Raw genomic sequence first — 24,887 nt, forward strand, 5'->3', positions numbered from 1 at the left:
GAGGCGGTGGAATTGCTGTCTCTGGGGTGCTTAAGACTGAACATGGCACTCAGTGTCACGGTGTGGTTGACAAAGTAGTGTTGGGTCCTCAGCTGGACTCGATGGCCTCAGAGGGCTTTTCCAAACGAACTGATTCTGTCATTCTGTATGCTGATGTGTGATTAAACTAAAGTCTCTGCGACAGCAATTGTAATTTTATCAGTACAATGAATGAGCAAAAAAAGAAAACTGCATTTCTGATCTTAGCAAACGGCAGGATACAGCACAGCACCGCAGAACAAGGGGCAATGAACCAGCCCTGAGGTTACCTGCGTACAGGACTCAACGGGCAGGCGGGACCCTCTGGAGACGGGGCTCTGCCCCGGCCGGTCCCGGCTGTCCAGAGAGGCCCCGGCTCTGCCCCGGCCGGTCCCGGCTTTCCGGGGGAGCCCCGCTCGGCCCCGGCTCTCCCGGGGAGGCCCCGGCGCTGCCCCGCTCGGCCCCGGCTCTCCCGGGGAGGCCCCGGCGCTGCCCCGCTCGGCCCCGGCTCTCCCGGAGAGGCCCCGGCGCTGCCCCGCTCGGCCCCGGCTCTCCCGGGGAGGCCCCGCCCGGGCCTGGCGCAGCTTCCGGGGCAGCCGCGGCCGTTCCGGGCGGCGGCGCGGGCGCCATGGGGGTGACGAGACAGAAACACGCTAAGAAGATCATGGGTTTCTACAAGCATAACTTCCAGTTCCGAGAGCCCTTCCAGGTGCTGCTGGACGGCACCTTCTGCCAGGCCGCGCTTCGCAACAAGATCCAGATCCGGGAGCAGCTGCCCGGGTACCTGGACGGCGCCGCGCAGCTCTGCACCACGCGGTACGGCGGGGAGCGCTCCGGCCTGCCGGGGCCGCGGGAGGAGGTGGCGCTGGGGACTGAGGGCAACTTGCAAGAGGCTGGGAGCATCCCTGTGCCCAGCTGCCTTTCGGAAAGCGGCACGAACTGCGGGGCCAGCGGGAACCCCGCTGTGTGAGGGAGGGCCTGGTGGGCGTCTTCCCACCAGCAGCGTCTGCTTGGCGAAGTGGTAACAGCAGGGGCAAGCTGCGATCTCCTGGGCCTGGAGGGAGTTCCTGCCTGGCCGGAGATGCAGCCTGCCAGCGCCGAGTCGTTTCCAAAGCAGCTGTTGGCAAGGGAGGACAAGGATGGCTTAGACAAAGACATGAAGTTGCCTCCAAGTTGCTTTTGCTATTACTTATGTATGTTGTATATATTGAAACACAAAAATACAATTATATTGTATATCTGCAATAACAGAATAGCCAACTGCCCACTATGGAGGCAAGTAGTGAAAATACAAGGAAGATGTATACCCCAGGCTCAAAAAACACACTGAGCTTTCTTGCACAGTGTATGGAACTGGCCTGCACTTCTGAACAGTATAAAGTATTGTCATATCCTTAGTTGTGAAAGGCTTGGGAATTGCTTTCCTGTCGTGTTGAAATGTCACTTCTTGATTCTTTTGTCAGCAATATCTGTTAGTCATTTTGACCAGCTTCCACTTAGGCCAGCTGACTGGATGTGTTTTCTCTGCTGTCAGAACACTGAGTTGCTGAGACAGCACCTCAATGTTATGAAACGAGCCTTGCAGGGGAAATGAGTTGGCTCGCTGTGACCCCCAGGCTGGGTCTCACTAGTGGAGTAGGGGTGGAGAATCCCCTCCCTCACCTTGCTGCCTGCACTGCTTTTGATGAAGCCCAGGACACAGTTTGCTTTCATATTGCCAGCTCATGTTGAGCTTCTTGACCACCAACACACCTCCCAGGTCATTCTTGTCAGGGCTGCTCTCAATCCTTTCTCTTCCTAGTATTTGTGCTTGGGTTGCACTGACTCATACACAGGACCTTGCGCTTGGCATTGTTGAACTTCATAAGGATTACACAAGCCCCTCTGAAGCCTCACCATACCTCTCTGGATGGCATCCCTTCCCTCCAGTGTCAACAGCATCACACAGCTTGGTGTCAATGGCAAACTTGCTGAGGGTGCACTGGATCCCACTGTCCATGTCACTGACACAAATGTTAAACAGATCCCAATACCAACCCTTGAGGAACAGCACTTGTCACTGGTTTCCACTTGGACCTTCAGCTGTTTACAGCAACTCTTCAGATGCAACCCTCCAGTCAGTCCATATCCACCAAGTGATCCATCTGTCAAATCCATGCCTCCAGTGTAAAGACAAGAATGTTGTATGGAACACTGTCAAAAGCTTTGCATAAGGCCAGTTGGGTGACATCTGTTGTTCTTCCTTATCCATCAGCCCTGTAACTCTGTCACAGAAGGCCACCATATTTTTCATGATTTCACCTTAATGAAGCCACGTTGGCTGTCACCAGTCAACTTGTTTTCCTCATGCCTTATATACTTTCCAGTACTATCCACTCCAAAATCTTGCCAGCCACAGATGTGAGACTGACTGGCCTGTTGTTCCACAGATACTTTATTTCCATTTAAAAAAATAAATTAAATTTTCAAGTTTTATAATAAGTTAATTTAAATATAAATTTTAAAAATAATTTTATTTGTTAAGTAGTTCATATGCTCAGCTGTATCCAAACATAAATTTAAGGATTCAGTATTGTCACTGATGTGAATTATTTTTAAGTCATTTCATATATCTTAATTTTATTACTAGTTAATCATGTTTACAACCAAGGAAACCTTGCTGATGTCTTCAGACGGGCTATTGCTTTCGGAGTTCTGGGTCCCATTTACAAATCATAGAGCCTGAACAACTGGGCATTGTTCCTAAGTAACTCACATAAGCCTTTTGCTGTTGTAAAAAATACAAGTTTTTTGTTTAAAACTTACTGCCTCTCTTGGTTTTCAGATGTGTTATAAAAGAACTTGAATCACTGGGGAAAGCACTGTATGGAGCAAAATTAATTGCCCAGAGATTTCATCTTCGAAACTGTTCTCACCATAAGAATCCTGTGAGTGGTTCAACCTGCTTACTTTCCATGATTGAAGATGGCAACCCTCATCACTTCTTTATTGCTACACAGGTAAAAGCTCATGGGAAATAGCTCCATTTCTTTTGAAGTGATGCTTTGATACCTAAGGTTAAAGAAGCCTACAGTAACCTCGATTATGAGGTTTTAAAATAGTTTGTGGGAATTAATCACGTAAAACCTTACTTGCTCTTTAATGTATTTCCTAATTATGAAGCAGGCAATCTTTTCTCTTACTTGAACAAATGGATTTTTTTTTTTTACTTTGTAATGATATTGCTTAGTTTAGCTGAAAAATGTGCAAAACATACTGACTACCTATTGATATGTAAAAAACAACTCGTGAATGTTGATTTGTATATTGCGCATGTGTGCAACTGAGTTGCTTAGCACAGCCTGAAAAAATAAAATTAAATGTTAATATACATATAACTTCAATTTTTAGAAATTTTGAACTAAAGAATAAATAACTATACAAATAAAAAAGACAATTTTTTTCTTGGGCTTGTTATTGGGACTGGATGTATAAATTATATACAATATATATAAAGCAGTTTATAGTAGAATTCTTTATAGTTACAAGTTACAAGAGTTTAAAAGTGATTTGTTACAGGAGTTTAAAAGTGATTTGTTACAGAAAAAATTATGTTGCTTCATGTGGTGTGGTGGTCTGCATACAAATTAATCGGGATTTTTTCCTCAAAAAATGTATTCATGCAAATACATGCAGGTAAAAAGGAAATGTTGGTAAATTTTGCATCAGAAGTACAGCTAATCAGGAGAGAAATTGAAATTTAGGTGCTCTGAAAGGCACTGCCATGTCTATCTGCTAGATTAAGTTTCTTATCTTTTTCATAATGTAATTTATCTTCATAGTTTTGTATTAAACATAGGTGCATTTGAATTGCAAATACCATTTAATCTGAAAATATTGACTTAAGTATTTAATTTTGCAGGACCAGGACTTATCAAACAAAGTGAAAAAGAAGCCTGGCATTCCTCTTCTCTTTATTATTCAGAACACTATGGTGCTGGACAAACCTTCTCCTAAATCTTTGGCATTTGTTCAAAAGTTGCAGACAAATCAGCTTGTTCCAGAGTACCAAAAACAAAGTATTGTGGAGCTTAAAGAAAAAGAGGGACTAGTAAAGCAAGAAGGTGAAAAGAGAAGAAAACGCAAAAGGGCAGGCGGCCCAAATCCTCTCAGCTGTCTGAAGAAGAAAAAGAAGAAAACACAGGAGGGTCAGGAGCCTTCTGCTGAAAAGAAGAAAAGAAGGAAAAGAAAACGAAATAGAGTTAAAGCAGAAGCCATGCAGTCAGTGCAGAAAAATGAAGGAGAATAAGCCCATCTTTGTAGACAACACAGAACTTGAACATTGTTTAAACTTTGAAAAAAAAAGCGATTAGTATGCAGTCATATGAAATTGAGTTGTTAATACTAAAATTTATTTTTATGAGGTGGTACTAATTATTACTGTATCTCAGTATTTGCAAATTATTGTCCTAATAATTTATTCTGTTATTTAGTATTGGGTTTGTGACAAAATATTTAGGAACCCTTATATTTCATTATTCTCTCCAGCATCATGTTTTGTGTTAAAATTCACATGCTATGTAGCATTTTTTTAGAAATGCTTCTTCCATATGGATTTTGGTGGGATATTAGACTTCTTTCTAAGTCAAGGTTGCTAATACTAATAAAACTAGTTTTTACAACTGGCCTAAAATCACAAAATAGCTTATTTATCTCTGTTTGAATACAAAAGTTAACTCTTGCAGAAAGACCATATACCCTCAAAAGCCCTTCTAGCCTAAATTTTTCTGTATATACCATGTGAACCAATATGGCTCTTGGTGTAGATCTTTATTTATTTTGAAAATTTTGGAGGGTGTGCAATTGTTTTGATATTCCTGACATTATAAGGGCATCTCCAGTCTTGCATATTTCACCTGTAGTTTATTCTTTATTTTTCATAGGAAAAATGCAGCTTTAAAATGCACTGGTAGCACCTAATGCTCCTCCGTATAGCTGAGCTGTGCAGGACTCCTGGAATACAAACAGCTGAGGGTGATGGGGCTCAGGCCCTGATGACTGTTCTGCTGTTCTGTAAGGTAGGAGCAGAACAGAACTGGGTTGGAGAAGAGGTTTATGGTTTAACCCTGGCTGGCAGCTCGGCCCCATGCAGCCATTCACTCAGCTTCCCCTGCGTTGGGCTGGAGATAATCAGAAGGGTGAAGTAAGAGAATTCATGGGTTAAGATAAAGACAGTTTAATAAGGAAAGTAAAAGCCATGCAAAGCATGCAAAACTCAAGCAAAGCAAAACAAGCAATGCCGAAAAAGGAATTAATTCACAGCTTCCCATGGACAGGCACCCCCAGGAAAGCAGATCTCCGTCAGTAATGGTGACTTGGGAAGACAAACAGCACTCCAAATGTCCTCCCACCTTCTTTCCCAGGTTTATATGCTGAGCGTGATGCCATATGCTATGGAATATTTTGGGTCAGTTGGGATCAGCTGCCCTGGTTGTGTCCCCTCCCAATTTCTTGTCCCCCTGCCTACTTCTTGGTGGGGTGAAAAGCAGAAAATGCTTTGGGCCTGTGTAAGCACTGCTCAGATATAATGAAAACATCCCAACACTTAAGCATAAATCCAAAAACAGCTACTGTGAAGAAAACTAACTTCCCCAGCCTAAAGCAGCACAAAGAGAGAGTTTCCGAAATTGTTTCAAATACCTGATTTTCTATAACTATTGCTTCCTATGCCTCCTTAAATGTTAGGTGACATTAGTCTGAAGTGAGTGACTGAAATGACAATAGATGTGTGGCATAGTACGTGCTGTGGCATCAGTGTGCTCTCACAGTGTTCCCAGTCGTCTCTTCCCAGATTTTTAACTTTTCTCAGTGCATTTCTTCTTAACTGAGATGTCTGTAAAAGGAAAGCTTTCTGCTTCTTGACCTACGTGGGTTTAAGCTGTGTGTTCTAAACAATTCTTCAGCCTGTGTATCATGCATTTGCAGAGTAGTTCTTGTGCACTGTCTGCACATGTTCTTGAATGTCTGCAGTACATAGCTATAATGTAATACTCTTTCTGTTGGCTTTTCAAATTATATAGGCAGTTGTTTCACAGAGTTTGAGAAGCCAGCTCGAATGATGGGAGTTGGCCAGTTTTAGCAGACTCTGTGGGGTCGTGTCTGCAGGGTGTTCCCTCTGGCCAGCACAGGGAGGTGCATGGTGCGCTCTGTGCTTGCACCACGGGACCCTGCTGCTGCCGCCCCAGCACAGCTGTTAGGAGAGACTGCGCCTGCATTGTTCTGTATGAGAGACCATAAGCATCTTTGGAACAGACTGTGAGAGACAGAAGCAGGGAAGAAGGGTGCTCTAGTCAAGATGAAAGCTTTAATTGAAATTCAAAACAGGCTTATCATGGTGGTGTTTCCACTTTGACTGCTGAAGTGAGTCCTGAGGAGAAATGTAGTAACTCCTAGAAATACCTTAATGCAGCATATTTGTTTGATGTATTTTACCTTTCTCAAGCTGTCATAGTCCCTATACCTTCACTTCTTTGGGCACAGTCCCATATTAATGTAGTTTTGCTTCTCATTCCTCCATAAATACTGCTTACATTTCTTCCCCCTCCCAAAACCCACCCACAGACATCACTGCTGTAAGTAAAGCTTGGAGCAGACAGCAGAGTTGGTTCACCATCAAAATCTCAGTCTGAGTCAAAAGTATATTAAAACCCAGTAACTTTACTCAAAATATTGTTTTTTAAAACAGAGCAGAAAACACCCTAATTATTTACAGTAGTCCTTTTCAATGTCATTGAAACACAAAGCTTAAATATACATTTTTTTTAAAGACGGTTAACAGACACAAAGATAATTTCTGTAAAAAAAAAGAGAATATTTTAACAGTCCTCTAATGACTCCCAGCTTAAGGAATTTAAAAGAGCATTTATCTATCATGGTGCTGCCATTGGGAAGAACTGGAATACGAAGGGAGTGAGCTCTTAAGAGAAAAACTGTAAAATTTATCTGCTGCATACCTGCAACTGTCCTTCTGCGTGGTAATGTCTGTGAGCTTTGGGAGAGAGCTCCAGGCAGCAAGCAGAGGCAATCAGACCATGTGTTTTACCACTTTGAAATTTGAAAGAGAAGCCCACTTAGTTTCCAAGTGAAGCAAGTGGTGCAAGCCAAAGCTGCCTGGCTGTGTTAGGCGTTCAGTCAGTAACCCTGGGAGCAGCCGGGAGCACCGAGCCCAGCTGGCAGGGCTGGCTCTGCCCGGGCTGGGCTCTCACAGCTCACAGCGCTGTGCTGCCAACGAGCGGCCCTGCAGCTGCTCTAGGGCTGCACTGCCTCTGCCTGCCAGTTTCCGTGAGGTTTAGCTGGCCCAGGCTGTGAACCTTGGCAAGTCCCTCTAGGAATTCAGCAGTGTGAATCTCTAGGAGCATCCCTAGGCCTGTGAGAAACACCACTGTGGGAGTACCCACAGAGCCAACTTGGCTGTCATAGGTGTTCTCTCCATGTACTGCCCAAAAAGCCATTGCCTTATTTATCAATAAAAAGTCTGGAGTTGTGGCCACGACTCTGCTATAGATAAGGTTCCCAATATAACTTTTCCCATGAAGTTTAGGATTGTTTTGCTTTAGGGTGTTACAGGGACTGGTTTCAGTTTTGAAACTACAGAAGCCAGAGGTAAATCAAAAGGAGCTTGACCAAAAACTTCTTTGGGGCTATTGATTTCCTCTTTTCTCAGACACTATAAAAATATACCCCAAATCCTAAGGCAGCACCTCACTAAATCTTTTTTTTTTTTTTTTTTAAAAAAAAAAGGACAAGGAAATAACCAGTGTTGTACAATACACACGCAGAGTAATAGAGGAAGAAAATAATAATACATCAGCCACAGTCTGCAGGGCATTAATGCTGAATTTCAGATGGAGTCTCATCTACAAGCAGCAGAAGATACTTACCTAGACTGCCTGCCAATTCAATTGGCTGGATTTATATGTTAGTGTGATCCAGTACTGTACAATAAATCACTCCCTGGACATCTGTTAATGACACTAAATAGATGAGTTAATTAGAAGCTTCTGGAACCTGGGATATTTATGAATCATTAAAGTAAATATGAATATGGTATGGCTTGAGGAATAAATACATTCTGGTGGTGAAAGGAAAATAGGATGTCCAGATCAGTCCTGCTCATTTGTTTTCAGCTACACTGATACAATGTGAATGACTTCTCCATCAGCTTTATAGTGCTCCTGGAGTTTCTTGAACATGTTCTGTCAGATACAAGATGAAGAACGTTGGAACAATACCATTATTTATATTCACTGCATCTTTCATACAGAAGTTTCACAAACAGCTACTGTATATTTCATACCTCTGTGTGGGCGTAATATCTCACACAGGGAGCAGCCAGAGATACAGGAATGAACAAATAAGAGCCCCAGCAGGTGTTATCATTTACAATTTAAGGGAGAAAAATTGCACTGTTCTGAGAGAGAATGACAGAAAGCAAAAGTTTTTGTACCCAGAGAGTCAGGAGTGAGAGAGAGACTGCACCGTGTGATTTAGGAATGGTCTAACTAATGCTGGGAAAGGGGCTTGTGATGTATTTCTGGTAATTATTATGTCTGTGCACTCCAAGCCCCAGATTTGTCTCAGAGAGCTCAGCTGTCTGCACACAGAGGCAGTCATTTTGTAAAAGTTGCTACAGCTTGTTATAGAAGAGACTGCCTGGGCTCCCTAGGGGGGCTTTGTTTTCTGATTTCTTCTCCTGCGGTTGAGAGGGAGAGCATGCAGCTGTGCTTTGTGTATGGATACAGGGAAACAATGAAGCTGTTAACAAGGGTCCAATTAAAAACAACCCAGAGCTGAGAGCTGGAAGAAAAAAGACAATATATTAGTCACTGAGACTTAATGAAACCAAGGAAGAGAGAAAAAAATATATATGAGGGTTTCATGGTGTTAACTGGAAGAATGAATTGGTCAGCAGTGAGTGAACCAGAAATTGCTCAGCAGTCAAGAAGTGGGGAACAGAATAATAAACCATAAACAAGTGTTTTTTTTTAAAAACACTTAATTGCCTTAAGAAAAACTCATTACCCTTTGTGGCTCAGTTTCTACCTTTTCAAAACAGCAACCTAAACTGACTAAACTGCTCACAGATCTTGTGCTGATAGCCCAAGAAGTCCTGCAGAATGTCAGTCTCATGCCACCAAACACTTTGTGTCTCTATGGTTTTTCAATATCACCCACTTTGCAGCACTGCAGGTTTGCAGCCAAATCATTCTGCTGTAGAGTTTGCCTGACCTTGCGAGTGGCTCACTGCCCAGCACACAGATGTTACATCCAGGAGCAACCCTACTCATGCTGTTACTGATAGGGTTAATTGCTCCTGAGGGTACTCACAGCAATACTCTGGGATAGCCAGCCAGCAGTCCTGGCATGGTATATGTTCTTTGTAAAGTCTAATCTCCTTCCAAGAACGCAGTAGGGGACCTCAAAAGTTTCTTGTTGCAGTCTTGACTTCTGGTGGATCCAGAATGATCCTGTTGCCATGTTAATTCCTCTGGGGCCAAAGATGCTACTGATTTGACTCTTCAGGGTGGATACTCTTTCAGACTGTCTTGGAGAAACACAGGAAAATTTTCACTCTGTGAATTGGCAGCCACTTCAACAGGCAGGTTTTCAGAAAAAAAATAATAGAACACTTTTCTAAAATTTCTGGCTCCCCCTTTCCACCCTGACCTCTCTTTCAGCTCCAAAGAATACAAGCAGGGCTGTTCAGGGATGGTCCAAAAATCTGTCTCAGCCAGCATCATGCCTTCAATAGTGGCTGAATGTTGTTCTCAGGAATAGACTGAAAATTGACAAAATATCTTCTTGGTGCTTCCCCAAATGACTTTCCAACGTTCTGACAACTTATTAGGGAGTTCCTGACCCAAGAAAAATATTTTGTTTTTAACAGCAGACAATGAATTTCTGTTTCACTAATATGTTCAATCTCTCCTTCAAACCATGTAAACTTTAAACCTCTAATGTTCTGTCACAAAGAGTTGCATAACTTGAACACATCTTATGAAAAATACTTTCATGTGTTAGTTAAGGATCTACTGCCTACCAGCTGGCCATTATAATGGGTAAAAGTTTAACCAATCATTCCTTAGTCACCCTCCCCATGCCACTTGTGACTGAATAGACATCTGTGATACTTCCCCTCATTCATCTCTTTTCCAAGTTGAAATGTCTTCTGCATCACAAACAGCAGTACCTAAAAGGAAAGCAGATTTCAGCTTAGTCAGGCACACTTGAGAAAACCAGAGTCTCTGCCTTCTGATGGATGTTCTTCAAGGAAGAGTGTGGACAGGAAGCATCTTGTGAGAAAAGGTGCAGGACAGGAACTCTGCATTCAGCTCTTTGTTTGTCACAGACTTCATGGGTGCCTGAGCTGAATTCCACTGCCCTTGAACATACCTGGGCTTCTTGCCTGTGGAATGATGGTGTATGTGCTTCTCTGAGCTCCCAAGTTCTCTAGAGACTGGCATCACTAGCATTCACTACTCAACTGGCTACTGTGCTTACACAGTTCTAAGAGCCCAGTCTTCACCCAATACACAATAAATCCTAAATATAACTCAGCTGCACACTAGGCTTAGGATTGTATCCCTGTACCCTAAAATTAAGATATAAATGACAATTTGAATAATGTTTAATCATAGAACAGCTCAGGTTAGAAGGGATCTTGAAAGATCATTTGGTACAACCATTCACAGAACAGGGAGCCTAAGTGAGATTATCTAGCACTTTGTTAAATGATGTCTAAAAAACCTCCAGTAATGGGGAACTCCACCCCATCCCTGGGGAGTTGTTTCACTGAATGATTGCTCTTTGTGTAAAAAGTGTCTTTTTTATGTTGATATGAAAGCTTTGCCTGTGCCACTTGTTCATGTTGCCCCTGTGGCTCTTTGTGAAGAGGCAGTGTCCTCTTGTAGTCACCCTTTAAACACAGTGATGACCTCTCCATGAGCCTTCTCTAGGGAAAAAAGATGTAACTCTTTCAGTCTTCCCTCACAAAGCAGGTTCTGCAGCTCTCTGATAATCCTCATGGCCCCTCTTTGGACCCTCCCCAGTCTGCTTACATCGTTCTTGAATTGTGGGAGCCAGAACAAGATGTTCTACTCCAAGTGCAGCCTGACAAGCACTGTGGGATGGTGAAATCCCTATCACTGCAAGTTGAGCCCCTGCAGATGCAGCCTATGATCCAATTTACCTTTGTGGCTGCAGCCACACACTGCTGACTTGTGGTCAGTTTGTCATCCCCCCAGACCCCCAGGTCCCTTTCGGAGATGCTGCTCCCCAGGCACAGATCCTGGCCTGTTCTGGGCTCTTTGGTTATGTTGTCCCAGGTGGAGGACCTTGCACTTATTCAACTTCATCCACTTCTTGCTTGCTCACTCTCTCAGCCTGCCCAGGTCTCTCTGAAACATCTCCCCCTCTGATGTGCCCCCCTCACCATCTAGTTTGGTGTCATCAGTAAACTTGTTGAGGCTGCTTTCAGTCCCATCATTCAGATCATTTATGAAGATGTTCGGCATCATGGGGGGGCAGTGTCGATCCCTGGGAGATCCACCCCTGACTGCCATGACTTTTCAAATATTACAGATGGTGGCCTTGCACAAGAAGTAGCTAATTTCCCTGCCATGTTCAGCAACAGTTCTGTGTCTTACCTGTGATTCTGCTTATTGGTCAAGTGTCGGAAGACCCATTGTTGTTCTTGACATCTCTGGCTAATTTCAGATCTAGAAGAGCCTTAGCTTTCTTGACTGCCTCTTTACATGCCCTGCCATGGTTCCTGTAGTCCTCAAAGGCCACATGGCTGAATTTCCATAGCCAGAATCTTCCCCCAAGTCCCATGTTTGTATTTTTATTCCATTTGTAGGCCTTGCATGTCACTATCCATAATGACTTTTCAGAATGTGAGTTGCCTGCTCATATTAGATTTTTTTTATTAATTAAATTGATATTTAAAAAAAAAGAGTTCTCCCTCATCATTAGAATGCCCACAGAATAGCAGTGTTTATTTTTCCTTCGTGCAGTAAAGTCAGATTTATTGTTGTCCTAAACACAAACACCACCACTGGTGTCAAGCTTGAGTCAGAGATAAATTTTCACAAAGATTGGTGCTATCAGAACCCAGGCAGGCTTGCCAAACTTCTGAGAAGAAGATAGTAAAATTAAAATGGGGATATGGCACTCATACAAATCACTGCATTATGCCAGATAGTGGAATTTTCTTCCATCGAACTGGCTTTTTGTAATTTCTGCGGTACTTGTTTTCAAGTCTGTATTTATTTCTTAATGATAGTGAGAGCTAGAACATTGTTATTACATATGCTTGACAATATAAAAATGGTAGACAATTCAGTTATGTAGAATATATGAGGGCTTTTGAATTTATTAGATTTTTACTTGGTCTCTGTGTATAATGGACTAGGAAAAGGTAAGAAATAAGGCTGCATAATTAATCTGAAAAAAAAATCTTGGTTCCTCCCCCCACTCCTTCCTTTTCAACTAATGAGATTTTTATTTTAGGGTTGTTGTTATTTATAACTTATTTAATTATGGGCTTAAGAATAATTTTTGATGGGCACTTGCCAGTTTACTAATGTTCACTGCCCACTACCTGATGGTGTCACAAACACACCATCTGTTCACTTGTGCCTTCCAGAACTCTCTGAAGTAGCTAGCTGACTCAAGCTGCAGGTGGTAGGATTGCTCAAAATACATAATTACCAAACTTATAAATAACAAAACTGGTTTTCATGTATACTTTTATAAATCACATTTTATTAAGGCTTTCTCAACCACCCTCCAGTTATACACAGGTTTACTTCCACCACAGACATATCTGATAGCATTATGCTGAAGAAGAAGGCTAATGCCCTGCTTTCACACTTTTTTCTGGAGGACTTCTCAGCATGTTCTTTTTTTCCAGGCCAGAATTGTATATCCCAGTCCCTGGACACATTTCTCTTGACATCGAGCTCACCTGCCTAGTGATAAGCACCACTTCATTTGTATATTTGAGTGTGTCCCATCTTGGCACATCTTTCTACCAGATTGTGCATGGGAGACTGGATCTCAAATGCAGGAGCCCTCCTGCAGGACAGTGCTTGAGGCTCGGCTGTTTTTTGACTGCTGTGTCCTTCCCTTTGGTTACTAATGAATTAATCCCTGTTAGAACATGTTCAAAGCAGAAATCTAAGCAGGTTACAGTAATAATAATAACAATATTCTATCAAAAGGGAAAATAAAGCAATATTCTTGATAGTGGGTATCTCTACAGGCTTTTACTTGAATTCTCTGAAACAGCCACTGTTATTTATGTGACTGAAGATTAATTTCTGTGCCATTATCAAATGTAACCCTTGAGGAATTAATTGCATATGTATCTCATATTGAAGTCCTATTTACATGATCAAGCAATCTGGAACAGATAAACCCCTTCTTGGGAAACCTCTGCCTTTGCCTCAAACAGGTTATGCCCCCCGGGACTCAGGGGCTCACTAAAGCACCATTTGTAATGCAGCGTGACAAATCCCGGAGCCAGGGCGATAATCTCTGCAAACTCTGTACAAACAGTCCCTGCGCCTCAGCAAAAGTGATTAATGGGCTCTGCGGAATCAGCATACGGCCCTCTGCATTAATTACTTGTGAAGGACGCTAACTGGGAAGCCGGAGGTCTTCACAGAATGTGGGGAGGCCGCGGGCGGGCCCGGCTCCGCTGCACCGGGGAAGGGCAGCGGGGCAGCCCGAGCTCCCCGGGCCCCAGGGGCCGCTCAGGGGCCGCTCAGGGGCAGGCTGTGGTGCCGGGCCCCGCTCCGCTGTACTGGGGAAGGGCAGCGGGGCAGCCCGAGCTCCCCGGGCCCCAGGGGCCGCTCAGGGGCAGGCTGTGGTGCCGGGCCCCGCTCCGCTGCACCGGGGAAGGGCAGCGGGGCAGCCCGAGCTCCCCGGGCCCCAGGGGCGGCTCAGGGGCAGGCTGTGGTGCCGGGCCCGGCTCCGCTGCACCGGGGAAGGGCAGCGGGGCAGCCCGAACTGCCCGGGCCCCAGGGGCGGTTCCGCAGGCAGCCGGGACGGCTTGGCCTGGGTGGGTCCGGGACGGGCACTGAACCGCAGCTGTGCTGCACACACACACTTGTACTCTGCTCACACTGGGTGCTGTGGATGAGAGAGAACCTCCGCCGAGCCCGGCTTTGGAGTGGGGTCAGGAGGAGCAGCCGGTGGGACCGGGGCTGGAGGGGACCTGGTCCTTCAGGAGTGACCGAGGTTTGCGATATTCGCTCTCTGCCATAACTGCCATGATTTAAAATGCACAGGCTCTTTGTAAATTATTGCAGCTCTGCTGCACCGACTGAAACTGTGCCAGTTTATCTCCAGGGAAGATCTGAGCCTAAACGTTTTACAGAGAAAGAAAAGATGAGGAGAGAAGCATGTATTTATCTTTCCAGTATGTTCTCTGGGCCTCATCCAAGGGGAAAACTTCTACATCTTCTACATCTTGTCCTTAAATCCTTCAAATCCCAGCTAGGGGATTCTGGTTAGAGATCCCCATGGAAAAGTCTTAATGAATTTACCATGCAATTTTCTAATTCATTAAAAATATGTCAAAGCACACTAACATGCCTGTGTATTTCCCCCTTCTCCCACAGAAGTCTATGACCATGGCCTACCCAGCCCTCTGGAGTTACTCAGTGGTGGCACAGCCCCGGCTGCTCTGCCAGATGTGATGAGTTTGTGCCCAGCTGGCTGAAACCCCAGTTAGACCATAACAGTGATTTCAGCTAGAGGAAATAATTTGGTTATTCTCACTGTTCAGTGTGCTCCTGTCACCACAGAGGACTTCACTGCACTTGGACAGGAACAATATTGATAGTACATTGGGGGGAGCCACCCTGACTAGGATTTGGCCCTCTCTCCTGTAATAGCTTGTGCTGATGGACATCGAGAGGTGAACCTTTCCTGACCCTATGTTATACACAAGAAAACAAAAGCAGAAGTATCTTTTCCACTTTACATGTGAGGGATAAGTGTTACAGCATTTTGGTATCCTTGTCTTGTGTTGGTCATAGTATCCTAATCCATTCTTAAAGAGCGTATTCTTCTGACAGTCATCCTTCTAACTGAAGCAACACACCAAACTGGATAAACAGGAAAAGATACCTAACCTAGTGGGACACTTTGCACAGTAGAGTGCTTAAGTAACAGAGGGGTTTACACCGTAGGTAAATGAATAGGACAATTTTGTGTTTTCTCAAAGCTCTCACCATCCATCAAGTGTAATTTGGCATTACACCTGATTTCTGAAGGAACTCATCTGAGTGAGAGCTAGAAACTCAAAAGCTTACAAATCAGAAGACAGTACTAAAAATCCTGCAAGCTGACTGCCAGGAAGTATCTTTAAAAATGTGACTCTCCAAATTTTACCAGAGAAGCCTGAATTAAATCTCCACAGGTAAAAATTCACTGTTTCCTTGCATGACTGTGTATTGATAAGAAAGTGCATGAAATGTTTGGGAAATGGCATGGCATCTAGTTTTACAGAGTATAGCCTCCTGAAATTGCCTGGATAAAGACAGGGCAGCAAGTCACAGACACAGCAAGGAGACATAGGTCTCTCTTCTGAGAAATAAAAACAGCTTGAATTTTAAAGGGACTTCAGATAAAACAAGCAATAAATCAGTCATTATTTCAAATTCTTCTGAAGTTTTGCCACTTATTGGGCTAATCAGTGGGCAGAGAGGGCAAGGACAGTGGGTAGGCTGGTCCATGTAGGGGCACTTAGTCCAGGTCTGGAGGGAAAACGTTCTGCGACATCCATATGAGTGACTTTCTATGTGCCATAAACAATTAGATGGACATTTTGTACTGGAATAGCAAATTCAGAGTCATGGATATAATCAGAGGAAAAGTGTCTTTAATCACAGGTAACTTTTCCACTTCCAAAGCCACTTAGCTGGAGTCATTGCTACAGGACATGTTTGCCTCTGTGCTGGAATAGCCTTTCCACAAGGCAGATGGATCATGAGAGCAGTACCTGGCAATTTGCTGATGGGAAGAAGTACTTGGGGAGGGGAAAGAGCAGATAGCCTGGGGGCAGTGGGTCCTCTTAGTAACATTTATTTTGCAACTCATAGAGGAAGTCTTTTTTCATCTTTGGGAAGTTTGTAGCTTATGTGGTATTCGGAGAGAGCAGTTAACCCAAAACCACTGGCAGCCGCTCAGCATGAAGAGGCCATGTTAAGGAGGGACCTTTGAGAACACTATAAATTGAATTTCCTCAAAGTGAAACAGGAGGGGATTGCAGTGTCTCCTTGGCATGGCCCTGAAACCAAAACAATTCTTCACTGACTAAATAGTTTCATGAGCTGGTTAGACTACAGCCTGCAGCCAGAGATGGAAAGGAAGCTGCCTTTTCCTTGAATTCTGCTCCTTTCTCTCACAAGAGCTGGAAACAGGACTAACACGAAGTAATTCCTCTCACTGCTAACCTCAGACTCAAGTTTGATTACTCACTGCATTAATTTACCGATTCCATGATTCGAACACATTGGTTTATTGATTTTGTCTTAATAGGAACACTGATGCAATCACGGGATTGTTCAGTTTTTAATTAACTTTGCAAAATTATAGCAGATTTACCCTGCTGTCTTAAAAATTAACTCCCTAGCTTATTCTTTTCAATAAAACCCATTTCAATAAAATCCACCATGCTGTTTTATTCTGTCAGGCTGCTCCAGGCAACTAGCAATAGGACAAGAGGACACAGACTGCATCAGAGGAGGTATAGGCTGGATATTACCCTTCACAGAAAGGGTGATTGGGCATTGGAATGCACTGCCTAGGGAGGTGGTGGAGTCACCATCCCTGGAGGTGTTTAAGTAAAGTCTGGATGTGATACTCAGTGCCATGGTCTAGTTGACAAGATGATGTTTGGTCATGGGTTGAGCTTCATGAGGTCTCGGAGATCATTTCCAACCAAGTTGAATCTGTGATTCTGTGATTCAATGGATTAGAAATGCACATAGAGAACAAACTATTTGCAGGCCACTGGAGTCTTCCTTCAGATTTGGATGAATCCATCTTATACAAAGAAAGCAGGAAGGGCACAGAAAGCAGCATGGAAAACAAAGCTGAATAGAGGAAAATGACCTTTTTTTCCTCATACCATTTATTTTTCCAGTAACATACTGTTCAATCTCATAATTATTTCTAACTTAATGACTGACAGGTAGAAAAGGTTTAGAGATATGACTTAGGCACGGACAATGACTTAAGCATAGTATCCCACTGGAAGATGAATTTCCATGTGTCAGACTATTCAGTACGGTGACTTTAAATAATGGCTATAGGTCTTATTTGTACGTTACCATACAGTCTTCTCTGCCCTCTGTCACATTTGATAAGGAAATAGTCCACTTAGTGTACTGAGATTTCAACTGCAAGTCTCTGCAGAGAGTAATCATAAATTCTTGTGGCATTTTCCATCCCAGCTATCTGATGCTATTATTGAACTTTGCAATTTGTTGCCCATGTTTTTTTGCAGTTTGATCATACCTTCTCTTCTTTCTCAGCACTCTTTCTGTTCACTGTTGCTCATGGAAATCTCCAAGACTGGGTGCACCAGTAAAAAGTAAGGCTTCACAGTCCAGACCTGTGGACTTCATGTCTTAGACAGGAAGCTCCTACACTTACTGTATGCACTCTCAGAAAAACTCTGGTTTTCTCTTTCAGTTTCAGTTCCAGTTTTCCAGGCCCTTCAGGTATCATATTTACATCTGGTACTCTTTTTTATTTGAACCAGCGCCAAAACAACTAAACACAGGCAGAATATTTGTACTTGTGCATGAAAAGCCCTATGAGTTGGTTCTCCAGTGTGATTCTCTGAATGAAAAGATGCATTAAAAGAAGGGGGGATAAAGGGTATATTATCAGCCTAGAAATAGTAGGATGTCTCTAAATTAAGAGATGGGTATAAAAGAGCCAGAAAATAAGGGAATGTTAGTTTATCTCAGTTTCAGTCTCCACAGCTACAAGCAAGAAAATGAACCGCATCTCAATGACCTGTAAAAGAAACTGGGGTATTGACTACTATGAGCTTGAAGCTGATCTAATGAAATCATTCCAAGAGATGTGAGCAAACAGCTGGAAGAGGGAAACTGATGGTGAAAAGACCCTGGCATAAATTGCTCATCAAAGTAACAGCAACTGCAGAAATATGTCAAATTTGTTCAGGTTTCAACAAGAATAGACAACTCCTGACCACTGTGGTGCAAAGGAAAAGATGGCTGCCAGAAACAGTCAAAGGTTATTAACCATGAAACATCCACAGCACCAACAAAGCAGATCCTCTCTTTTCAGTAGCTCTCACTGGGACCTTTGCCACTTCTGGGAGCTTGTGGGATGGAGGAAAACCAGTGACTGGAGGTTTTGCTGATCTGCACATTCACACAGAAGGGACCCTCAACTGATGACAAAGCTGCTCCAAGCAAGACCTTGCTGGTCCTGTTGTCACAGCTGAGAAACTTCTGAGACCTGCCCTAGGACTCTGCTGGTCCAGCAGATGATGGGGAATTGTCATGGCTTAACCCCAGCTGGCAACTCAGCTCCACACAGCCACTCCATCAGTCCCCCTGGCAGGATGGTGGAAAGAATAGGAGGTGTTAAAGTGAAAAATCTTGTGTGGGTTGAGACAAAGATGGTTTAATAGGTAAAGCGAAAGCCATGCACACAAGCAAAGCAAAACAAGGAATTGATTCCCCACTTCCCATGGGCAGGTGGGTGTTCAGATATTCCCATATTCCATCACACGTAACACTGATTTGACAAGTGCCACCACTCAGAATGTTCCCTCCTTCCTTTCTTTTCCCCCAGCTTTATATGCTGGTGGTAACACCATATGTTATGGAATATCACTTTGGTCAGTCGGGGCCAGCTGTCCCAGCTTTCTCCCCTCCCAAATTCTTGTGCAACCCCAGACTCGTTGCTGAGTTTTGTTTTCCTGTCTTTGATGTCTTACTGTAATGTTGTCAATAATTGAGATAATTTTTGATGCAAAATACACCCCTAGTAATAGAAATATTTCATTTATCATCATTATCATGCTTTTTTCAGTTTTCAAACTTATGCTGCTGAGACAGCTCCGAGATAATCCTATGTATCTTGAGAGTGGGACAGAGAAAACAGAAAGGCCACAGCAAGGTGCTTGCTCACCCACTCATCCCTCCACAAATCCATGCTTTTCTGATAAAGTGCTTTACAAAGTAATACTTCAGACCAAAAAGATTAAGCTTTCGAAATGAAGGAAGCAGCTGAGTCACAGCTTGGTGAGCAGTGGGTGAACAGTAACTGGAAAAAAAAGCCCGTTTAATATCACATACAGTATAGGATATTGTAGGAGACAATTGTATATTTTAAATATTGTACAGTGGACCACCAACAGCCTATTCACATAAGTATTCATTCACATAAGTATTCACAAAAATAAATTAGATGATACTTAATTTTCTCTATCTCTCACAGAAGAGTAAGAGGCTGGATCAACTCAGAAGAAACATGATTCCCAAGAGTACCCAGAGCTTCAGTTCAAAGCTCAGATCAATAAAGTATTCCTGTGCCCTGGAATAAAGACTTGTAAATATGTACTTGCCACCTGATTCTCTTTGTAATATAACCAGGGGGTATGTCTTAACAAGTGATAATTGGAAAACACCACATGTGAGAAATCACCTTCCTTCAGAAAGGAGACAGCCAAAAATAGAACTGAGCAGATCACAGCCCAGGGCGCTCCAGGATCTTTCCACATGAATGAGAGTGAGTGAAAATGAAATGGCAGAATCAGAGCTGATGACAGCCTGTCTGCCTGCTAGATGTGATCTGAAAATGGATTTTATAACGTTTTCAACTACTATCAGAATTCAGGCTGCATATCTTTGTTACCTGCGCACAAACATTTTAGAGGGAAACAGGTGGGTCTTTTTCTGGCCATGCCTTTTAGCAGGCATGAGATATCCCCATACCCTTTGGCTTTATCTGTAGTATTTGCTATACATCTTTCAGTACCAAGCACTCCCATTTCACATTGAACAAATTATTCAAGAAGAAATGAAACTGCTATTTCCATCAGACAGGAATGCTGTGCTAGCCCTGGCTTGCTGCTGGAAAGCAGAGTCCACTGTGCAGGTTGGATCTTGGTTGGAAGAGGTGGGCACAATGGGTTTCAAGAAAACAGTGGGGTTTTAAGAGCAGGAGAGCAAACCCAGCATTTTTTTGGTTTAGTCCTCGCCTTTCAACAAACACCAGGGCTGGATGCCTGCAGGTTTGGGCTGGACAAAATATGTCAGGTATCTGAGGATCTTCTTCCAGGAATGTGTCTGTCTGGACATCAGACTGACCACTACACAGGTGTCTGTACACCAGGGGAACTTATTTCAGCATCAAGAGCATTTTTATTTTGCTTCTGATAAAGCATGAGGAGAATCATCAGAGATGCATCAGAGACCCCCACCATACGTAGCTTACCTGCATATCTGGATAGAAGCATAGTCCAAGGAAGCTGCAGCTTTGTCTAAGGTTATTTTAAAGAATGAATAAACATCCAATCTCCTGCTCTTTGACAACAGCCAGATCCATTTCTCACTGGAGTTTTTCAATGTACCTGTTGAGTAGGACAGCCTGACTAGAAGAAATCTGAAGTGCAGGATTAGAGGACAGGCTTGTGTTACAGCACATACCCAACTCACCTGCCTTCACCACACCAATCACCTTGAGAGGAGAGTGACCATGGAGATTTCAACTGGACATGGAGACAATAGGCAGACAGCAGCTACAATAGGACAGCAAAACAGGAAAAGAAAATAACAAATCAGTGATCAGTGATGAACCATGATATTCACCCAGCAGCTGATCCTCTGCCTAAGTCTCTTCAGACAGCAAGTGGCTTCTGACTGCAACAGGGAATTTGTTCAATCCTTTCTAAACCCCAAAAGCTACCACCACTTTTTTCTATCTTATTCAACATGCAAAAAATCAAGGGATGGTCTTCCTTCTCTGTACTACAGTTTTAATTATAATTTGGAATTTGTAGTGTTTGGTAGGTTTGTATTCCTGGGGAAAGAGATGCTTTTCCATGCTCCTTTTTCCAGTAGTACTCATGGTGTGGATGGTGGGTCAGATGAGGAGGACTGCTTGGACTCCCTCCTGCCAGCTAAAGCAAAACGGCAGCAGTATTAAAAAGGCAGGAGGTCAAAGCTGCACATTAAATTTATCACCAGGCTGTTATTTTTATATAGTTGGGTCATCCATCACAGGGATGTTTTCTCTAAATGAGTGAAGTATGTGGCAAGCTACCCTTACAGTTAAGGGCACATACAGAAGTAAAACACCTTGTCCTAATTTTTCCAGAATTCTCCAAGTATGCTGAGAACACAAGGAGATTTTTTTTCTGATTACACTTACTGTAGCTCCCTCTCTTTTATAATAACCCTGCACTGAAGGTGGGACATCAATTCAATTCATTGCACGTCATTTATCAAGTTTGCAGAGATACACAGAAACCATCCCTTTAGGGATGGGAAGTTCTGATACTCAGAGAAATGAAAGTTAATATCTACTTTGATGGTGTAATGGAAAATGTTATTACTTTCAGAAACATATTTCAAGTTGGGAGACAAGGGTTTTAGGCAGATCTTTTGGAGAAAATTGTGGTTTATTGAAAATGGATATAAAAGTAGATTAAGCCTCTTTCCATACATTAATGCAACATATTTTGGAGTGTTTCAAGAGGTCTTGCCAGCTCATGAAAAATCTGAGCTTGTATAACTAATTAAGTTTACCAGGGGACATCCTGCAGGTAAGACCAGTGCTTTCATTAAAGCAGCCTGAACACTGGGAAGTGTCTGTAAAACCAGGCAAAAGAAAATGAAACGAGATAATTTGAAAATCCATTCTGACTGAAAAAAATATGTATGACAAACACCCTGGCAAAAAATCTCAAATACTGTAAAATGTAGCAGCAGTAACTTCAGTGGACAAACTGGAGCTGATCTTGGAGACATAAGCACAGTTTTGTCTTCTGCTTTTCTGGCAGTGCTTAGATAAGCAGGTAGGACTGGATACCATTGGCTGATAGTTAGGAAATGTCTCAGAGAAAAATACCATTCTCTGGTGTTAATGCTCTGCTTACTTGCCAAGGGACTTGCAAAGCAGAGAGGTCAGGACATCACCAGTGAACTTCAGCTGTGGTGAGTCTCCTCCTTAGACAGGACTCTCATTACCATGAGGGTCTGAGATATCCTTCTCAGTGCCATGAATGGATGCAAAGGTAGGTCCAGCACAGCTCTGAGTTGGGCTGTAGATGGCACCACTGCTGAGGGAGGTGACTGTCCTGGATGTGCATGAGTCTCCAGTAACAAACAGGCTGAGAAATGACAGCTTCCAAAAGGTAAATAGTTTCTTTCTGAGGAATATCAGGGAGTGTTGCTGATTTTAATCTAGTACCATAAATAATAAAGTCCTTCACTATAGGAACACTGTTACTCCTCCCCAATGTTATTCTAAACAAATCTGTTCTGATACATGTTCCCAATGCTCAGCAATATGAACTCCTCTATACAATTGTCCCAGCTCCAGTGCACATCAATGCCACTGTCCTTTCCTCCATCCTGCAGGCCAGTCGACATCTTCCTATAATTCACACATGGCCAGTACATGAATGGCTCCTGCCAGAAGGCTCCTGACACAGCTGCATTGGAAGGAGATGTTTTCCTTCCCGCTGCTCCTAAGACTAAAAGCACCAGGTTCTTCCATGTGTCCCTATGTTCCAGACAAGGGTTTTGTACCAGAGAACAGGCTGTGCAAAAAGCACTGATGGAGGCTTTCAGCTTGATGGACAATCAGAAAAACCGGAATGTCATTTGAATGCTGTTTCCATTGGATCTAAAAGAGAAAACTAGAGACAGTGTTTTATACAGGGAAAATGCAGGATGGAATTCTTTTGTGCTACTGGAACTGGAATTGTGATGCTTCACTAAGCTAAGCATTGCTGTGAGTAACAGATCTGTGTTAGAAGTGACCTGAAATGGGAATTCATGGGCATGGAGAGAGAGAAATTGCCAGAAATTATGGGAATCACAGACTCACAGTTATAGAATGCTTTATATTGGAAGGGACCTAAAAAATCATCTCATTCCAGCTCCCCTCCCATGGGCAGGGACACTTTCCAACTCAATGCCTTGTCTAGTTGGGCCTCAAATGCTTCCAAGGATGGGGTCTCCACAACTTCTCTGGGCAACCTGTCTCAGCACCCTCACAGTAAAGAATTTATTCCTTTTATGTAATTCTACCACCCTTAGAAGCACAGCTCCTTCATTAGGAATTTGGTGTCTCCTGTCACTGGGAGCTGTCACCACATTCTTAGTGTGTGGATGACCTTGGCCTCTGGGATTTCAAGTGAGGACTCCAGAAAATCTAGTTAACCTAAACCCAAATCAATCATATAACTGGAAAATTTCAAAGTTTTTTTTCACATATCTAAATTACCTGGGAGCATTGTTTAGATGTGGTCTAACTAGCCAGGTGAAGAGATCTGAGAAAACTCTTTTGCCTAGAAGACCTTCCAGATATGAGGAAGAGAAAGGGAATAGAAAGAGTCTCAAAATCTATTTTGCATACAACTAAACCTCTCCATGGCAAAGAAAGCATATGGTATGAATACAGAAACTCATTAGTACAGACCTTTGGGAGACACTATGATTAAGCAAAACAGAGCCAGATGAACATTTGAGAGAAACAACAAATTGCCAGTGCTGGAGAAGAATTACTGAAAGCCAAATGACTGCAGTTGCAAACTCACAAAAAGGATATTCAGGAATGTGATTTCTGGGAAAGATTTTTTCCGAGAAAGGTTTCTGGCTTTTTGAGACCAATCCAGACATGGAGGCAGTAGGTTAGCTCAGTCCTCAGTGGTGAAGCAGGGAGATATTTAGGTTGTAAGCAAGGAAATGATGATATTTTTCTGTGGACTGTTTCCACCTCATAGTACTTTAAATATTTTAAGAATTAAGAACCTTCCCTGGGTTGCTCAGATTCTTGGTCCTTCTTTTTACAGTGAGATCTTCTAAAATTAAAATATCCTTGCAGAAATGTCATGAAGACAACTATCCTTCCCCTTCCAGAAGGGAATATGGAGTCACAACAAAAGATTTGACCTCACACACATCCTTCAGGCACCAGGAAATGAACTGCTTTAAATCTTTTCTTGGCTTTTTGCCCATTGTTACATGGCTTTCATCAAGAACTCATACCTACCAGACAACTGAGCTTCTAAACTTTAAACCTGAAAAAGCTCTAATTTAGTTGATTGAAGGAAAAAAAATGTGGAGAAAATACAGTTTGTAGGGGACTATTTTAAATGCTAGCTGCTCCTACTACATTTAACTGTAATCTGTGACCTAGTTATAGGAGGATACATTTTAAACATTTACAGACTACATTATGGTGATGATTTATCAAATTATACATTCTGCAATCAAATATGTCATGCTTCTTTGCTATTTGAACCTTTAGGTTAAACTGGATTTCTTTATCCTGTGTTTGGAACAGAATTCTTTTGAACAACATTAATTAGAAGCTAAAGCTTTCAAATAATAAATGGTTTTTATAGTAGGTTTGTTCAATGACCTTCAAGTGCTATTTTTTTCATTAAATGTCAGACCCAAGTTTACTGTAGCATTTTAAGTTGTGTTGCTGGATTTAAAACTTGGTGCCAACTTGATACTTCTCCATTGGAGTAGGTAGAAAAGAATCATGGATGAGCATTCATTACTCACACCTGTGTAACATTCAGGTGAAACCAG

The 24,887-nt window shown here is 42.8% G+C and overlaps 1 protein-coding gene across 1 annotated transcript; it reads left to right on the forward strand.

Moving 5' to 3' along the window:
* Positions 1 to 425: 425 nt before the first annotated feature.
* On the forward strand, positions 426 to 4,698 carry UTP23 (UTP23 small subunit processome component). Its single transcript, XM_058833485.1, has 3 exons — positions 426 to 834; positions 2,843 to 3,017; positions 3,920 to 4,698. Exons 1-3 carry the CDS (start codon positions 647 to 649, stop codon positions 4,304 to 4,306), a joined length of 750 nt encoding a protein of 249 aa, XP_058689468.1. The 5' UTR covers positions 426 to 646; the 3' UTR covers positions 4,307 to 4,698.
* Positions 4,699 to 24,887: the final 20,189 nt, after the last annotated feature.

The sequence above is a fragment of the Poecile atricapillus genome, chromosome 2, assembly GCF_030490865.1.
Source record: "Poecile atricapillus isolate bPoeAtr1 chromosome 2, bPoeAtr1.hap1, whole genome shotgun sequence".
NCBI classification, from domain to species: Eukaryota; Metazoa; Chordata; class Aves; order Passeriformes; family Paridae; genus Poecile; species Poecile atricapillus.

Excerpts from the sequence above, each read along its gene's own strand:
- UTP23 (XM_058833485.1), top strand. The coding sequence starts at position 647 with ATGGGGGTGACGAGACAGAAACACGCTAAGAAGATCATGGGTTTCTAC. Across the intron at positions 835-2,842 it reads GCGCAGCTCTGCACCACGCG|ATGTGTTATAAAAGAACTTG; the intron begins GTACGGCGGGGA and ends CTTGGTTTTCAG. Across the intron at positions 3,018-3,919 it reads ACTTCTTTATTGCTACACAG|GACCAGGACTTATCAAACAA; the intron begins GTAAAAGCTCAT and ends TTAATTTTGCAG.